Source organism: Brienomyrus brachyistius, chromosome 1, assembly GCF_023856365.1.
Source record: "Brienomyrus brachyistius isolate T26 chromosome 1, BBRACH_0.4, whole genome shotgun sequence".
NCBI lineage: Eukaryota > Metazoa > Chordata > Actinopteri > Osteoglossiformes > Mormyridae > Brienomyrus > Brienomyrus brachyistius.
This window is the reverse complement of record NC_064533.1, coordinates 22,472,801-22,492,479: the sequence shown is the minus strand read 5'-3', so window position 1 is coordinate 22,492,479 and position 19,679 is coordinate 22,472,801. Positions and strand designations below refer to the sequence as shown.

The 19,679-nt window shown below is 47.5% G+C and overlaps 1 protein-coding gene and 1 long non-coding RNA gene across 4 annotated transcripts in view; one reads left to right on the top strand and one right to left on the bottom strand.

The window, feature by feature from the left end:
* lnx1 (ligand of numb-protein X 1) overlaps positions 1–19,546 on the top strand; it is a 31,177-nt gene extending 11,631 nt beyond the window's left edge. For all 3 annotated transcript variants that reach the window (XM_048989713.1, XM_048989797.1, XM_048989881.1), the window contains 9 exons: positions 9,681–9,934; positions 10,306–10,461; positions 10,995–11,197; positions 12,144–12,515; positions 13,863–13,997; positions 16,423–16,597; positions 16,704–16,926; positions 18,216–18,374; positions 18,771–19,546. In XM_048989713.1, coding sequence (XP_048845670.1) covers positions 9,681–9,934; positions 10,306–10,461; positions 10,995–11,197; positions 12,144–12,515; positions 13,863–13,997; positions 16,423–16,597; positions 16,704–16,926; positions 18,216–18,374; positions 18,771–18,906 — 1,813 coding nt within the window. In that variant the 3' untranslated portion in view covers positions 18,907–19,546. The remainder of the gene's footprint in view (positions 1–9,680; positions 9,935–10,305; positions 10,462–10,994; positions 11,198–12,143; positions 12,516–13,862; positions 13,998–16,422; positions 16,598–16,703; positions 16,927–18,215; positions 18,375–18,770) is intronic.
* On the bottom strand, positions 14,052–15,060 carry LOC125717400 (uncharacterized). Its single transcript, XR_007384536.1, has 3 exons — positions 14,927–15,060; positions 14,738–14,835; positions 14,052–14,252 (listed from the first exon to the last, which is right to left on the bottom strand). It is a non-coding gene; the product is annotated as an uncharacterized LOC125717400 (long non-coding RNA).
* Positions 19,547–19,679: the final 133 nt, after the last annotated feature.

Sequence of the window (19,679 nt, the reverse complement as noted above, 5' to 3'; positions counted from 1 at the left end):
GTACACACACCACACACACCGCACACACGTACACACCACACACACACGTACACACACCACACACACGTACACACACCACACACACACATACACACACACACGTACACACATGCACCACACACACACACACACGCACCACACACACACACACCACACACTCACTACACACACACTACACACCACACACACCTACACTACACTACACACTCACACACACATCACACACTCACTACACACACACTACACACCACACACACCTACACTACACTACACACTCACACACACAAATACTTACTATATAGTATAACCACACTAATACTAGTGCAACACTAAAAAAGCACACTGCAAAGACACACAAAAAAGCAGACATGAACGCCATCTGCAAACACACACCCACCCACCCAGCCACACACACACACACACACATATATCTACTCAATATACTACAAACACAAAACACACATGGACCATGCACACACACACAGAGATGCATGTACCCACATACATACACACACACATAAGGATTAGGCATCTATGTAATTTTTGGGGGACAGTCCATTCATTTCTATGGGCAAAACCCAAAACCCAACAATGACAATCTTATCCCCCACCCAACCCTGACCTTAACCATAAGTAACCAAACAAAATGTAAGACTTCTGGCATTTTTAGTTTTTTGCAGTCACAGATTTTTATAAAACTGAGTTTCCCCTTGTGGGGAATGAAAAAGATGTCCCCCCAAGGTTGAAATTATAGGCCCCCACAATGTAAGATATACATCACCACACACACACCACAAGCACACACACATACCACACACACACACACGTTTTGTATACAAATGTGAGGACTTCACTTTGACTTGTACTTTAACAAAATATATGATTCCTAACCCCACCCCATCTCAGTCAATAACAAAGTTAATAACAAACCAATAAAGTAGTTTTCTTTTTATAAAAAGGTACCTGACTTTTAAAAAGAGATATTTTTACTTTGATGGTCAGGAAAACATATTCAATACACAGGCATCGACAGCTTCCGTCAGGCACAGAAGACTGACTGATGATATAAGTGATTGGCAGGATGGAGGGGAGATTCATATGCTGATTGGCTGCCAGGGATCAGCAGAATGGAGGATGGGCAGCCAGCCGGAAGCCCGGCACTCCAATTACAGGAGGGGGCCTGAGCCTCAGTGCAGGCTCAGGGATGGGAATGAGCTGGTGATTTATAAACTGCCCGCGATTCCGACGGCAGTCCACCAGCATCAGTCAGCAGTTCCTGTGTAACGGCTAATTTAGCTAACAGACAGAGTTTGACATTCCGCTAAATTCAGTGGGCAATGTTTAGTGTTCGGGTCGACTGAGTGTTTTCTGCTTGGGTACTGACAGGCAACGGTTTCTGCTTTGGTTCATGTTTGAACAGACTGTTATTCTTCCTTGGGTTATTCCCATTTTCAGGCAGACCATATTTGGTGTTTGGGTTAATCCCATGTTCAGCAAGACCATATTTGGTGTTTGGGTTAATCCCATGTTCAGCAAGACCATATCTGGTGTTCGGGTTAATCCCATGATCAGACAGATCATATTTGGTGTTTGGGTTATTCCCATTTTCAGGCTGATCATATTTGATGTTTGGGTAAATCCCATGTGTTGTCAGACCATATTGGTGTTTGGGTTAATCTCATGATCAGGTACATCACATTTGGTGTTTGGGTTAATCACATGTTCAGACATACAATATGTTGTTATTTGGGTTAATCCCATGTTATATCAGCCAGTTCAGGCAGCAGGCAGATATGAGCAGATCAGAGCAGAATACAGCTCCTTGGGGCCTAAGGATCTGCAGCGTTGCTGCGGTGACCTTATTCTTACGGCAAGTTGGCTAGTTGATAAACACCTCTGTCCTGCAGCTGACTCGGCGTGACTCTCTAACCTAATTCAGGACTGCAAAACGATTAGTTTAGACTAATGCAAAGAAATTGCAGGAATCAAAAACCTTGTAGACAATCTCAGATACAATCACAGAGATAAGCACAGACATTTACAGAAACGTACACTCACAGAAATAATGATAAATACAATGACAGATTCAAAAACACAGAGTTAGTAAAAGTGGTTCCAGTCAAAGACGCAAGAGGAAAATAGACACAGTCCTCCACTCTATGTCTGTCAGTCTTTAAGAAAATCTTAGGCACTGTCATACATTAGAGAACAAGGTAATGCTTTACTTTAACTGCACCTTCATAATGCTTTTATATTGCATTCATAAAACGTTCAGTGCACCTTCATAATGTATTCATTAAGTATTCAGAAATCATTCACAAACATCATGTATGTATACCTTTACATACTAACATCCCTTAACAGCTGTAATATACATTAATAAACATTATACAGTGTATAATAATAACAAATATTATAATTGTATAATCATGTAATGTTTGTTATTAATGTATGTTAAAGCTGTTAAGGAATTTTAGGATGTTAAGGTGTACTAGCTTGCTGCTTATGAATGTTCTATGGATGCATTATGAAGGTGCACTTAATGAAAAGTGTTACTGAAAACAGACACAGTTCTCCTCTCCGTGTTCCTGTTGTAGAGATGAAGCCAGCCCCATGGGACTGCAGTCCTCTCCACCAGTGATAGCTTAGCCAATCACAGGCTTTGTTCCCTCGCCGTCATCCACCTGACATGTTTGGAATAATTACCTGCCTGTTTCTCACTCTGTTTGAGATTTTCTCACCCCCTGTGATGTGAAAGGTCGCTGGTTTCTTTGAGCTCCAGGACAGCAACTTGTGAACCGTGTGAATAGTGTAGCAGCCAGAGCAAAAACCACAGAAGAGCAATCAAACGGTCAGGTGATCACATCGTCATATGGTCACATCAGAAAGGATTTGTCCGTTACTGATCTGCAATACCGTGCTACTTTTACAGCAATATGAACTAAGCACTGAGCTATGAGCATCAACATATAACTTTCTCTCCCAGGAAACCTTTTTATCAGTGAATAACCTTGTTACCACCATGATTCTGTTTTTATTGCTAAACCTCTAAGCACTATAGGACAGCTATGTTGGGAATAGTGTTTATAAAAATAAACCGCATTAAGCTGAAACTAGTCTTCTTTCATATGGTTATACCCGTAGCTGCGTAAATCATATGCGCTCGTTCATCCTCAGACAAAATAATCTTTCATAATAATGCCCCAGCAACGTACAGTATTTATTAGCTTTGATGTGTTTATCCATGGTAACTAGGCAAGCTCAAATTGGCTGTTTGCAAGGGGGGTGGGGTTATAGTTCCCCAGGGAGGAACTACTTTTGATTGACTTTGGGGGTGTTTGGCTGGATTAGAAGAGAATGAAAGGGAAACAACCTTCACACGCCCACACATGGGCAGAAAAGCAGGCCTGGTTCTTCTCACCCAGGGCTCAGGATCCACCACTGCAGGACTGATGCACCTTCTGAAAAGGTCAGGTCAAAAACAGGAATCCCCTCCCCCCACCCTGCCCCCTCCCCTCGAACCAGCAGGAGCGTTCCTAGGTTGAGTACCCGGGCATGTTGGGGCGGTGAAGAAGAGGGTCAGTGACAGGATGATGAATGAACAGACGGCACGATGCGAGCAAACTCATCACAATCTATAAAAGCTCCCCGTGGCTACATGTCAGTCAAAGACACAGGACTTGAGAGGTCAGCCAGGATCCCCTGGTTAGAAGTCACATGACCAAGTCATAGTGAAGACTGGCTACAATCCCTACGGTGATGTCGAGCTTTGTCAATGACTGATACACCCAAACAGGTATCTGAAGGTGTTTCTGTGGACAAACTAAATGGAATGGTGTCCCTAGTCGCCTTGCAGTGGGAGGGAGTGTTCATGCTGGAAGAGGAGTTCATAAATCTGGGCCGCATCTCCATCACAGTACCAGAGGTCTCAGCAGATGAGGGTTATAATGACTCCGAGGTGATCGTCAGCTCAAGGTTGCACATGGCTCCTGCAAGACTCCAGGGACACCAGGGGTGAGGGAGACAGAGGTACTAGCATCAATGAACAGCTGCACTGTGTGTTATGAGAATGGATCCTGGTGTGTTCTGAGCTTCTCTTTATTTCCTTGACCGAGTGAATCTTGTGACTGGTCGCATGAGGACAAACAGGTTTTGAACGGCCAAGCCACTCCAGCTTGAACGTGAAATTCGAGAAAACAGCGGAATCAGAAAATTCTTAGGATGCGTAATTTGTTTCCAGCTGGCCACACCCAATCGATTCCAGTGACACCAGGTTCCTACATGCCCATTATCTAACTTGCTCAAATAAAACCACACCCACATGTTCTCTGTGGGACCACACCAGATGCTTCTCACAAGACCACACCCACATTTTCCATTTGAAGCCACATGCAAATGTTCTAGTGAGACTCTGCCTACATGTTCCATTTGCGACCATATCCAAGTGTTACAGGTGAAACCACATTCATAGCTAAATTCTACCTAAATGCCTCTGTGGGACCATGCACAAATGCCCCAGTTGAGTACACATCTAAGGGGCCGTCCGAAGAAGACAAATTCACTCTAGAACTATTGCCTAAAGATAGGGTCATTCTCTCACTCATTCTCTCATCCATTCCCTCACTCATTCCCTCATTCAATCCCTCACTCATTCTCTCACTCATTCTCTCACCCATTCCCTCACTCATTCTCTCACTCATTCTCTCACCCATTCCCTCACTCATTCCCTCATTCAATCCCTCACTCATTCTCTCAATAATTTCCTCACTCATTCATTGATTCCATGCAGGAGCTAAAGGGAGTGTTGGATTTCTTCAAAACCATGGGGCAATGGAGGTTCATCCAGTTTCTTTCTCACTGCGTCAGCTCATCAGCTGTCAGACCACTGCTTTCCTCATGAGAAGCATAAAAAGAAGGGATTATTCTGCTTCCCTTTTAACACCCCACTGTCTCACTTTAATCTTTGAGAAAAAATCCTTCTGGAGAAACATAAAAAGAAGCTTATTGAGTAGAGTATTTTCAGTAATAAGTTGGATTTATCCCTGTGCTGCATATTCATAATTATCCCAGATCTTTGGTTTATTTTGCAATAATGCTAATCAGTTAAGCACATCAGCAATAATGCCTGAGCTATAAAGCTTGTTGAGTTATGAAGCTTGTTTGGGGTTGGTAGACTACAGAGATAGGAACAATTGCTTTTCCTTTGGCAAAGAGAAAGAAGAACCTTTTGGAGGAAAAGGACAAAGGATCTGCTTAGTGCTCTGGAAGGCATGGTTCCAATCAGGGACACTGTAAATGGCGGAGAGGGGTAAAGATGATTTCTAAAAAAAAATTTGGAACATTATTGTATAGGTCTGAGTTGAGAGCCCAGTTTAATATGCTTTCATGGGGCCCAAAATCTCTAGCGGCAGCCCTGGTCCTGACATAGAAGTTTCTATGTCTTTCATAGAAGATGTGGTTACAGCATAACTACAGTACATGAAAAAGCTTCAATCTTGGGATGGAGCCATGACCTTCAAATGTCTCATAGAGGGCATGCCCATAGCGCTCCCAGCCTGAACATATCCTTGTTTTTGTCCTCAGCCGAGCCAGCTGCCTTTCCTGGTTGATCACAAATCTTCTGTTCTTCTAACAGCAAGGACAGTGTTTGGGCGAGAGCAGATAATCTGCTCATACCAGAGAGAATTGGAGGACCTTGTGTCGTTTAATGACTTCCGTGCTCTTGGGAGTTTCTCCTGACTGTCACCACTCGAATCCTCACAGTTTCCCGAGCCACCACTGAATCCTGGGTAATTACTGTTTTGCTCAGGCAAGAGGCGGACAGTTGAGTCAGAATGTGGAGACACCTCTTGTAAAGATGTTTTGACAAACGGGGGGGGGGGGGGGGGGGGGGGGGGGGGAGGGGGGGGGGTGTTGTTTTTAATCTTCCCCTCAGATCTGATTGTTTGGATGATGCATGGTGTTAGGCGTTAACTGAAACCTGTCCTGAGTCCATCTGTAATGACACCCCAGATGACAGAGACTCTTCTTCGTGAATCATCCGGAAGCTAAAAAGCAATGATATGGAAAAATATGCCCCAGCAATATTAGTCATTTTAATGCATATGCATTTTGTCCAAAAGTAGAACCTTCACACACAGCAGAGCCTTAATATCTTAAACACAAAACTACAGTCGACAAGTAGAACATACATAGAATATATACCTACAATCAATGAAGACTGACATATATCTACCCTCCTCCCCCCAGGTCCCAGATGATCAAATTTCCTGAGAATGGGTGGCAACTCTAATCTATATAAGCAGAGCACAATATCTAATGTATATAAGCAGAGCACAGACAAACCCACAGTGCTTGAATATACATAAACACACCCACTACTTATGAATAGAATAGACACACACCTACAATCTATCTACACACAACTACAAAGCCATAGCCTACAGCCTGTCTAAAACAATTGCTTTCACTCACACCCTAAGTGCCAATAATGGCACCCCAGGGGGAAAACCATACAACTGCCATCTTTCGTTGTTGACAGACAAAAGTGTAGTGCTCCTTTTATTACCTTAAGTGTCTAGGAAATCGCTGAGTAGCTAAGCAGCAGCTTTCAACTTTAGGGCATAATATGACGATGATAGCCATTAACTTTACATCTCCAACATTAAAAGGCTGTCGAAAACAGTGCTGGTGGGAGAGCGAAGCCTTCTGTGCTTCCTGTGAGGGCTGAGTGAAGTTTATAAATGGCTACTGGGGGTGCATGGCAGCATGTGGTGATTGAAAAGGCCAGAGAGGCAGAGCATGCTAATTTAATTTAGCATGCGCTACTGAAATGAGCTGGAACAGCTGCACGGGCTACTGGGACAGAACGGATGACCGAAAGGCCGTGAAGTCATGTGGTCTTTCACCACAATCCGGACCTGAGTCAGAATGGGAGGCAGAGGCTGCTCCTTTGAGCCCAGTTTAATGACAGCAGCCCCAGAGAAGAGTGCTAAGTGCTAAGCTAAATACAAAGCTAAGCGCTAAGCTATATGCTAAGGCAACTTAGGTCTATGTCATTAGTTTTGAGGTAGCTTCTAGCAATTAATAGAAATAAAGATTTATATAAAAAAGGGCACATCCTGACAGTCCAGCACATCTACACAAGTGTAAATGGATCATAATAAACATTAATCATGCTGCTCATTCGGCATCTTTCTGGATGAACATGGCTACATTACTCCAGACCTCACTTACACTGCATCAGCTGAGCCATGACCACAGTAAAGGCCTACAATTTCTTCGCAGCAGGATTCTATTACAGCAGTTAATGGAGTGTGTGTCTGCCTGAGTTTCTGCTTGCTGCTGTGTATACGTGTGCGAGTCATGGAGTCGGTACCGAAGCTCATATTTCTTCAGCTGAAGCTCCTTCGTGTTTTCTTTGGTTAGAGCTCCTAGACAAATGCGGGGGCGGGTGGTGATAAATTCAGGAGAGAGAGACAGGTGACTGCAGATTTGTGTATTAATTTACACCTGTTCCTCATTCCATGCAAGGCGTGTAAATCTGAAGGTTTGTTTATTCAGTCCCTAGTAGCAAACAAAAGCCCCAACGCCAAGCCAATTCAAACTGCCCCACCTGTTGTTGTTTTTTTTCACCTGTGGTCCCTGACTGGGGTGTGAGTTTGTTGCACGTCATGACCCCCATTAATCCTGAAAAAGACACCCTTTCTGGGAATGAAGACCTCCTTCTCCTTCTGCACGCAGATCTGTGCCATGTGTGTCTCTTCGCCATCCAGATTGGAGACTATTGCAAAATAATGGTATTACTTTTGAAAAAAGCTGCAATTGCACTTGCTGCGGTTGTTGATAAACACGAGCTGCAGAGTCTGTCGACTTTCAATATTTTCAAATGCTGCCGCCCCCCCCCCCCCCCCCCCCCAGGCTGTACAAGGATTATTTCCCACCACCCACCCTGGTTCCCCAGGCAGCCACTTAATGCGCATGCCTGACTGTGCAAAGTTCTCGGTGGCTATGGTCTGGTTGCTTGTGAACAGGGCCACCAGCAGAGGGCCCTGTGACCACGATCTGAGACCCACGTGCCAGAAAAGGTCAGCGAAAGGCTCTCAGAGACAGCGGGCATATTAGGGTGGATCACAAGGGCACTAACACCAGCTGATTGCCCCCCTCCCCAGTCACTCACCAAATTCAAAGCATATATCTGGCTAATGATAAAGTTGCCTCCTTTGTATGAATTAAGGACCCACTTATACCCCCCAACTTAAAAAATCCTAGATTCACCCCTGCTCAGAGCAGGCCACTGATCCCGCCCCAGATATGCACAGGCGACTGCAACTTAGGAGGTTTCGTTTTCCCATGGCGGGGCCAGAAATTTACTGGACCGATCACAGAGATAATCAGTAATCCTGTTTCCATGGAGACACCACCAGAGGAGTTTGTTTGTATGACTTGACGGGTTGTTTTTTTGGGAAATGGCAAATGCTTATGTGGTCTTTCTTTTCGTTTTGTCATTCTTATGACAAGTGTGAACCCTGCAAAGTAACAGATGTACATGAATCCTGCCACTCAGAGGCATGGGGTGTAGGGGGGGGCGGCCTTTGAACACCATGTGGGGGCTTCTGCAAAGGTGGCTTCGGTTTACATGGCACACACTGGTATGTAGCACATGGGGCTTGTGAACTATGGTATACAATAGGTAAGTAGGCATGGTTAGTCTATGGACCCTGAAAAGAGATGCTTGGTGATGAAGAGTACCAGTCAAGGTGGGTATGTTTAAGGGAGAGGCCAAGTGTAAATTGGAATGTAGTGGGTGTGGTCATTGGGGTGGGCATGGTCATGGGAGGAGCCAGTGGACGCCTGAGTGGGCATGGTCATGGGAGGAGCCAGTGAACTTCTGATTGGGCATGGTCATGGGAGGAGCCAGTGGATGCCTGAGTGTGCATGGTCATGGGAGGAGCCAGTGGACGCCTGAGTGGGCATGGTCATGGGAGGAGCCAGTGGACGCTTGAGTGGGCATGGTCATGGGAGGAGCCAGTGGACGTCTGATTGGGCATGGTCATGGGAGGAGCCAGTGAACTTCTGATTGGGCATGGTCATGGGAGGAGCCAGTGGACGCCTGAGTGGGCATGGTCATGGGAGGAGCCAGTGGACGCCTGATTGGGAATGGTCATGGGAGGAGCCAGTGGATGCCTGAGTGGGTATGGTCATGGGAGGAGCCAGTGGATGCCTGAGTGTGCATGGTCATGGGAGAAGCCAGTGGACGCCTGATTGGGCATGGTCATGGGAGGAGTCAGTGGACGCCTGATTGGGTATGGTCATGGGAGGAGTCAGTGGACGCCTGAGTGTGCATGGTCATGGGAGGAGTCATTGGACCCCTGATTGGGCATGGTCATGGGAGGAGTAGTGGACCCCTGATTGGGCATGGTCATGGGAGGAGTCAGTGGACGCCTGATTGGGTATGGTCATGGGAGGAGTCAGTGGACGCCTGAGTGGGTATGGTCATGGGAGGAGTCAGTGGACACCTGATTGGGTATGATCATGGGAGGAGTCATTGGACGCCTGATTGGGTATGGTCATGGGAGTGGTCAGTGATAATTCAGAGTTTGCAAGGCTGTGGGGGCGGTCAGTCGTAAATGAAGGAGGCAAACCATCATGACTGACCTGTTATGTCACGTTTTTCACAGATGTAAGGGAGCTTCACACTATGGGCTCTCAACAGACCGGAAGCGACGCTCACAGGAAGGTGACTGCACGGACAGCACATCCGAGCTCACAGTGGCTACGCTACCGTCTGAGGTCATCCCCTCCGCCTCTGCAGCTGTTGCTCTGCTCTCTGACGACCCGGGCCTGGTCAACCCCGCCTTCGACCCCAATATCGAGGATAACAGCCAGTCAGGGAGCACCACGAACCTGGCCACCCACAGCAGCACCAAGAAATGTGAGCTCACTATTTAATCCTCAGTGCTGAGCTGCTAAGGACAGAGCTGGTTTAGAAAAGGAACAGCAAGATGGACAGGATCTAGAAGATGATTGGCTTTGGTGATGCTGAGGACAAGCAGAGAAGGAAGGTGATTGGCTGTGGTGATGCTGAGGCCAATCAGAGCAGGAAGGTGATTGCCTGTTGTGATGCTGTAGTTGACTATAGCAGGAAGGTGGTTGGCTTTGGTGATGCTGAGGAGGATCGGAAAAAGAAGGCGATTGGCTGTGGTGATGCTGAGGCCAGTTGTTTTAGATAGGTAACTGACTATAGGGAATGTGCGAAAAGACATTTCCGGATGAGGCTGAGCATCTCTCTACATCATCTTGCAGCTCGAAATTTCGAGCGCACTTCTGTCAGGAGCCGCTCGTTCCGACGGCTGAACCGTGCATTCAGTGTCCTCCGGCGGACCAAGAGTGGAACGGCAGTGTCCAATGAGAGTGTAGAGGAGCGGGACAACACACGCAATGCCAGCATGCCCCAGGAAGGTAAGGCTCAAAGCAGACAAGCGTGAAATTAGTAACTGCTGATTGATTCAGCCACTACAAGGAACAGTCTCACAACTGTTAATAAACTTTTAAATTTAGACACATACAGGCTGAATTAAAGCATCCCACTAAGGGTAGTATTTTATTTTTATGTATGTTATTTCAAATATTGTCTTGATTGTTGTAAATTCCTTGTATGTAAAAGTACTTGGCAATAAACAAGTGATTCTGATTCTAATTCTAACCAGATTCTGATCCAGATTTTGACTTTGCAGTGCCCTGAGAATGATTTGTGGAGTGTTTGAATGCGTAGGGAAGCGTGTGTGTTAGCCTTTGTGCCTCCATATTGTACGCTCTGGTGATACATACTTACTCCGTCTGCGGTGAGACACCTTTAATCTCCCATTACGGAAGGAGGGCTGGTTTTCATTTGAACAGGTGGGAGACAATTGGAGTTCAAAGGCAGCGGTTAAAACCACGCAAAGGCCGGTGTTCCTGTCATCCCTCTGTTCTTGATTCCCCGCCCCCCCCAGTGCTGCCCCAGCTTCACCACCTGATCCCCGACGGAGAGGTCACCAGCATCAAGATCAACCGGCCGGATCCCTCAGAGCCGCTGGCCATCAGCATCGTGGGGGGCAACGAGACTCCACTGGTTCGCATCCTCATCCAGGACATCTACCGGGAGGGAGTCATTGCCAAGGACGGCCGGCTGCTCCCAGGGGACACTATCCTCAAGGTGGGGACAGTGTGATAGAGAAGGAGAGAGGGACTGAGAGTGTTTACCTGAGTGGGTCTGAAACTGTGTGTGAAACTGTATTTGCGGCGACGCCCACTTGAACTTGGACAGGTGTGGAACACTAGACCGCAGTAAAATAGCACGAGTGATTTAAACCTTCCTCTCTGTGCCTCCTTTTCAGGGGTGTGGTGAACTCCATTACCCCCCCTCCCCCAACTCCTCCCCTCCCCGACTCCTCATATAACCATAAACGTACATTCTGTGCATCTTCGCTAAACCTGTGTGCAAGTATATCCGAGCAGCGGTGCTAACATTCGCAAATAGAGCTGGGATATAAGGATAAATTAAATTTATTCGGGCTCTTCTGGACGGGTGCCCAGAATGTTCTGTTCCCTGGCGAGGACCTCTTCTCTGAGATCACTTTAGATGGGACCAAGTGTGGTTTTTTTGTATCATATCTCTGTGCAGACAGAAGGGCCAGGCGGCCTTAATCTGACTGAGAAAAAGGTCCCTGCAAAGGTGAAGCTTCTTTGAACTGTCAGCCCTTTGAAGGGAGGAATCAAATAATGGGCTTTTTTAAAAGGGGCTCACGGTGAGCGTGATACTGGAGGGGACACACTAACACATACACACGCACATAGAGCACGATACTAAAAACCAATCAGGCACAGACACAAAGACCATGCTACCCAGGGGCTGGGCCACAGGGAACACTGGTCCCAGCTTAAAGCTGATTGGCCCCCTCCTTGCCAGTCACCGATTCAAAACAAGTCATTGGCTAATGATAAGGTTGGCTCTTCTGCATGAATTATTGCACCTCTTATACCCTCCACGCCTGAAGGTATCAGCACACCCAGAGACACAAACACACACCTGATCAAACCGGGTGTTGTGCCCCCTGGCTGCCACACACTTATTGCCTGTGCCCATCGCCTCGGCCCCCCAGGTGAACGGCATCGACATCAGCAACGTGCCACATTGCTACGCCCTGGCCATGCTGCGTCAGCCTGGGCCACTGCTGCGCCTCACCGTGCTGCGCGAGCAGCGCCACCGCTACCGCAACAGCCCCCCACCCCCCGAGAGCCCGCTGGGCCACGGCGACAGCCTGCAGGTATCACTGTGCAAGAGCTGCCCCAGTGAGCAACTGGGCATCAAGCTGGTGCGTCGGCCGGATGCGCATGGTGTCTACATCCTGCACTTGCTGGAGGGAGGACTGGCAGCGCGTGACGGGCGGCTGTGCGAGCATGACCGTGTCCTCGCCATCAATGGGCGTGACCTGCGCTACGGTGCCCCCGAGCAGGCCGCCATGCTCATACAGGTACGTGCTCGTGCGGGTGAGAGACTAGATCACAGCATCGTCACTACGGATGGAGTGTACTGGTGACCAGTACTCTATGTGGCATCCTACAGATCGGGCTATAGAAGCTAGGGAAATTGGCTTGCTGTGTCAACAGCCCCCCAAAAGATGGCGTCCTGGGAGGCCACATATGTTGCCTAATGGTTTGACTGGCACTGCCTGTGACTACAGGATTCACCTATGGTCATGATCAGCCTTGTGACGTTATGGAGCGGGATTGATGTATGTTGGGGTTTAACTAGATTGTCGAAGTGTTTATCATCTTTGAGGGATGGTTTAATTTGGCCATTGGTGTTCAAGGGTTGGGTTTAGGGGTAGAGAATAGCAGGTTTAGGCCACTGTCTCAGGAATTTTAGCTGGTCAGGGAAATTAGCTTGAGAGGCTGCTCCGATGGTTTGTGGATACTTCCATGTGTGCAGGAGTGCTGCTAGAGATTTTGGGCCACATGCAAGTATATGATATTGGGCTCCCAATCCAGACCGCACCCTGCAACTACATCACACAGACATACAGCATTCTGTGACCCTACATCTCACAGGTATACAATACTCATGACTCTACATCACACTGACATACAGTGCTCTGTAACTCTACATCTGATAGGTATGCAGTACTCTTTGACTCTACATAACACAGGTATATAATAATCTTTGACCCTACATCACACAGACATACAGTACTCTGTGACTCTACATCTCACAGGTATGCAGTACTCTTTCACTTTACATCACACAGGAATATGGTGCACTGTGACTCTACATCTCACAGATACAGTGCTCTGTATCTCTATATCACACAGGCATACAATCGTTGCATATAAATAGATAAAATTCTTTCCTTGAAGTAACAATAGTATTTTCAGTTTGCAGCTGAGTTCCTTAATGACACTGATACAGTGACAAATGACAGATGATCACACTCACAGCACATTGGTAGCATTTATGATGACTAGGATGTTTCCAATACTGATTTACCTGTGAGCCAAACAATTCACTGGTTTAGTGACTCGTAGCCAAGTTGTAACATGCAGACATCTGCCCTGGATTGAGGACCACACGAATACAAAGTGAGTTTACTGGTCCATTATGGTTCACAGCTGTTTGTAACCCCGATGTAGTATTAGTTAGAGTTTAGACTTTCTTCTGAATCATCTCCTAGGGAATTTTATTTAAAATTTAATGATGATCAGGAGTATCTGTTGTGTAGTGTAGTTGGTTCTAACTTTGGGTTATAGCTGTGGGGTGTTTGTTCAGATAGTGGTAGCTTGTCCAGTCTGGTTCTGTATTGATTCGGGCTCTGTTCACCCAGGCCAGCGAGGAGCAAGTCCACTTCATCGTGTCCCGGCAGACGAGTTTGCCGACCCCAGATATCCTGCAGGAGGCCCCGTGGAGCATGGATGGACCCCCACCCTACTCGCCTGTGGATGGAGAACCTGTCCTTTTGGTAAGATTCATGCAGAGGCACATAAAAATTGAGCACATTTCTTTTACAGACATATTACATTAGTAGATATTTTTATTCAAAGTGACATACACATTTATGAGAAATTAGGGTCAGCCAATCCATAGAGCAATCGGGGGGTTAAGGGCCTCACTCAAGGGCCCAATGATGGCATCGCTTTTCCACTCCAGGGTTTTGAACCTGCAACCTTCTGTTGACAGGCACTGCGTTCTAACCCACTGAGCCTCACACTGCTCCCTGTATAGTGCATATAACAATAAAGATATACAAACATGGTAAACTTTAAATGCAGGCACCCTTGATAAAACCGTAATAATAATTAAAAATAGATAGACTCCATCCATCTTCCATAACTGCTTATCTAGTACAGTGAGCCTGGAGCCCATTCCAGGAAGCACAGGGCACAGGACACCCTTGATGTACGCTCACACTATGGGCACACAGGTTCACCTAACCTTAAATCACCATGGAAACTGCAGACACACACAGCCGGGAGCAGGATTGAAGGCCGCAGTGCTGGGGCAGTGAGGTACCACTGTGCTGCCCTAATAATAATGGCTGACTGTGAGCTCAGCACAGGGGCCCTATCAGAAAACCAGGTGCCGCTTGGTGTCCCCGTTTAGCGTCCCCAGCCCACATTATCTCCTTTTATCTTTAAAAAGTCCCCAGATTCCTTTCTCATGCCACTCTCGCTCCTGCCACCATGCCGTCCCGCTCCTCACCTCCTTAGAGACGTTTCCATTCTCTGGTACTTGCTCCTCCACATGTCGAGACGTTGATCCCTCGTCGTTCGGTTAAGTAAAAAAATGAAAGTCCTCGTCTGATGACAGAAAGCCTTGCTTTGAGCTGAACAGGGCTGGTTGTTTATTTAGATGTTGACTCACATGGTAGTCATGTCGCTTTTGTCTTACCTGTAAGGTGAGAGTTGATCCTTCCTTTCGCCTAGGCTTTATCTGGATTGTGTCTGTTTGTCTTTCCGCGTGTTTACCTAGGCTTGTGCATGTCTCTGCTCGCTCCTGCCTGCCTCATGTTCATTCACCCTGGATGGTCTCCACCTCACTGGTGGTCACGTCTGCCTCAGCATGCCTGCTGTGAAAGAGGCAGCAACTCTTTTTAAACCCAGATCGTTGAATGTCTTTCTCTGTAGATTCCCTCACCCCCTTCCTCACTTAACTGGACCCCCTGCCTCAGACCTTCCCCGAACCAGTCTGGCACCAGATCATAATCGAGCCAGAAACTACAGACTGTCCATTTTGTATGTTCCTAGCATCTTTATTCAATTTAAGCAGGCAAATGTGTACTCAGACCCCTGCAGCTGTACTACTGTGGTTATATCCCTGGCCAGAGAGGGCAGAAATCACACAGGGGTCTTTCAGTCATATGACCAAAGTCCAGCCACTGCTAGACCGCCAGGAGCGCCACCATTTTTAAAACGAACCAAGAAGGAAAACAAGGCATGAATAACAAAGAACATTAATAAATTAAAAGTGCTGATAGATTTTCTGATACTTAATGACTGGATCTCAGAGCTTTGTGATGCATTGGGTCCCCACAGAGAAACAGAAGCATTCACACACGTACACACATACGCAGCTGCTTAGGGTGAAATAATGGCATGTGAAACTGGGCCAGTCCTCCCAGCTGTGCAAAGTGTCATCACTCCAGGGAGTCACACACACACACACACACACAGACACACACACGTTTGTATTCATATCTTTGTGGGGACCAATCATTTCTATGGTCAAAACCCTGATCCCAGCAATGACACCTTTAACCCCTACCCAGCCCTAACCTTAACCATCCATCCATCCATTTTCTAAACCGCTTATCCTACTGGGTCGCGGGGGGTCCGGAGCCTATCCCGGAAGCATTGGGCACGAGGCAGGAAACAACCCAGGATGGGGGGCCAGCCCATCGCAGGGCACACTCACACACCATTCACTCACACATGCACACCTACGGGCAATTTAGCAAATCCAATTAGCCTCAGCATGTTTTTGGACTGTGGGGGGAAACCGGAGTACCCGGAGGAAACCACGACGACATGGGGAGAACATGCAAACTCCGCACACATGTAACCCAGGCGGAGACTCGAACCCGGGTCCCAGAGGTGTGAGGCAACAGTGCTAACCACTGCACCACCATGCCGCCCCAACCATATGTGACCAAATAAAATACAAATCTTTTGAAGTTCTGAGTTTTTTGATTGCATTCAGAGATTTTTGTGAAATTGAGTTTCCCCTTTCGAGGAGCAAATAAATGGTGCCCACAACATCAAAATACCAGATTTTTGTCACATCGTGGGGACATTTGGTCCCCAGAATGTAATATATATGTGACCGTACACACACACATTTTGCATCACTCTCTGTTACTGATGTCAACTCTCTGTCGCTACCCTCAGGAGTGCCAGAAGCCAGCATGCTATGAGAAGACAGTGACCCTGTCCAAAGAGCCACATGACTCTCTGGGCATGACCGTAGCAGGGGGCATGTCGAGCCGTGGGTGGGATCTGCCCATCTACGTCACCAATGTGGATCAAGACGGCGTAGTGGGGCAGGAGGGGTCGATCCGCAAAGGTAAAGAGCTGATGAGGTCTCCCACTAGAAGGGTGAGACTGGACTGTGAAGATGTGTTATGTATGTAGTTGCAACATGACTCACAATTAAATGCTGCCCCCTGCAGGCGATATCCTGCTTAATGTCAACGGCATGGACCTGACAGGTGTCACACGGTCCGAGGCTGTGGCTAACCTGAAGAACACCTCATCCCCCGTAGTGCTGCGGGTGCTGGAGATGCGCCCCCCCAAGGAGATGCCCGTCCCGGGCCTTGGGGGCAGCCCGGGGTTACACCCGCTCCCAAATGATGACTACTCCCCCTTGTGGGTCTCCTGGTTACAGCTGCCTAGGTGAGCCTTGGCCCCTGTGGTGTTACCAGGATGAGGTCAAGGAAGGATGTAGTGAGTCCATTTCATCGTGTCCCAGGAGACAAGCTTGCCTACCTCAGACATCCTGTAGGAGGCGCCATGGAGCAGTCGGTCCCTGCCTGACCCCCTTCCTTTCCTTTTTCTCTTCTTCACATGTTCATCTCCATTCATTCCCTTGTTCTCTCCCTCCTCCTGAGCCTCCTGCCGCATATCCTGCTCTCCTCATTCCCCAAGACAGCTGGCTCACTCGACTCCCCTCAGCTCAGATCTGCGAGTCCTGCTGGGTGCCGCGATTGTGTCCCTTCTTGGGGTTAGCTGGCATGTGATTGCCGACAGGGCTTGCTGCTTTATTATTCCAGGGTGGGGTTGTGGAATAGGCCTATGATATGGCTATGTATCCTCCCTGGGGGAGAACATCCAGAAACGACTCAAGACCCTCCGAGCCAGATTTGAGCCTGACACCTCTGTAGGTCACCCTGCAGCATGTTCACACGTTTCTCCCCTGAGCGGGGGAATCACAGTCTGAATTGGTTCGGCTCGAGCTCATGGGCCAGAAATATCGTAACCCCTAAAGGTGCTGTGTACCAGCCTGGACTTGCAAAAAGGATGAAGAACATCTAACAAGAAGGATGTAACATCTGGGATCTCCATGGAGATTGTTTCTATTAAGGTTCTGGTCATGTGGGTGTATAAATCTCAGAAATCACAGCCAAGACCTTCATATTTTGCCCATAGGAAAAGTCTTGACTCATAATTATGACCCCACCCTTCAATAGAAAGGAACCAATCAGCACTCGAAACGTGACAGAAAAGCTCCACCCAGCCCATTCATTCTGGCCTCAAACCTGGGATTGTGTGACGACGTAAGAGAACATAACATCCTCACGAACTCATGGTCAGGGCTAACGTGATGCCTTGCAGGGCAAAGCGGTTGGGTTCTTGGCTTTTGGATAAGCTCTGTTTGATTGGTTCTTGTGCAAAAGCATCAACACTAAGCTGTGAATCCAGCATGGTTAGCCTTGGGGATGAATGCCAGGGATTATCCCTCCACTAGTAAACTCCTGAATGAGTTTATCCCCCATGCGTATCCCAGCATTAGTGACCAATTAACCTCGGAGAACAAGGCATTTTCACAAGCTCATTCTTTAACAGCCCAATCAATGACAGGCTACCATTCATGACTAATCAGCCTTGGACATCCAGGCATTTCTGATGACTATAGGGTTCACCCTGCAGGCTAAGGGCTTGACTGTGCCTTCTGTCACCTCCAGGCACCTGTACTGCTGCAAAGACATTGTCCTGCGCAGGAGCACCTCTGGGAGTCTGGGCTTTAGCATCGTGGGAGGTCACGACGAGGTCAACTGCAACCAGTCATTCTTTATCAGGTCCATCGTGGAGGGGACCCCCGCTTATAATGATGGCAGGATACGGTATGGACTATTCACTTAGCTGTTTGCTACCAAATTCTACCTGATTCTAGGATTTTTTTAAGGTGGATGGCATAAAAGGGGTCTTAATTTATACAGAGGCATCAGCCTTATCATTAACAAATTATATGTTTTGAATTGGTGAATGACAGGGGAAGGAGTATTCGGTAGACCAATGAGCTTTCAGCAGGGGCCACTGCCCTATGTGGCCTTGTTTTGGTATACGTCCTGCATCACCCATCAAGGTTAACGTGTGTTTGCACGTACAAGGAAGTGCAAGTCAATTGTCGATATGCTGACCCTTGTTATGACTTTTGCCACGTACTCCGTAACATGAGGTCTTTTGAGTGAAGGCGTGGCCATGTGTCATGTGACCAACTGCTTGTGTGTCCCCCAAAGGTGTGGCGACATCCTGCTGGAGGTGAACGGGAAGAGCACATGGGGTATGACCCACGCGGCACTGGTGCGCCTTCTCAAGGAGCTCCGGGGCCGGATTACACTGACTATCGTGTCCTGGCCAGGAAGCCTCCTGTAAGATGAGGCAGGACAGGGGGCGGAGCTAGTGAGCCAGGCAGCCTGACAGTCAGCCAATAATCTTGCTTGGAGTTCACAAGAGCCACGCCACCCACAAGATTCACTATGTCCAACTGGAGCTGCACTGGATTCAGTGGCCCCACCCTCTCAGGACAGAGGGAGGTGGAGGGCGATTAATCACAGGGACAAGACACGCATTGCCAACTACGCTAATTATTCATTACTCATATTTTAGAATATGCAGTGGATTGGACTTGTCAGTTTCCCATGTCGGTGTCTGAACGTACAGATCTGTCAATGGCCTTTGAACTATGACGTAGATGTCCGATGCTTCGTCTAGTAGTTGCGTGCTGAGTCCATTTCTGCTGCGGTTACATCTTCGAATCGCTGTGACGACCACGAGAACAAGACAATGACATAATTGTATTTATGACTCGTTGCAGACCACGTGATGTCTAAGGAGGCCTTACTAATTTTCATACTGCAGGGGGAGGGAACGAGGTCACCAGTGCTGTTTGTGTTGCCCGTGGACGTGCCAGCTGTCAAGGAGTGTCTCCTTCCAGTCATTTTACATTCTCAAGCCAGTGTAATATATCTGATGGTATCTTTGGTAAAATAATCAATAAATCTGTTTAAAAGGAGTTTTGCGTGGATGGGGTTTGAACTGATCAAACGATGGCAAACAGTGGCCCAAGTCTCACATGCCACCAGCTGGGAAACCTTCTAGAACCAAACACAGATTAGAAATTGATTTTAAAGCAGTTTATTGCAAAA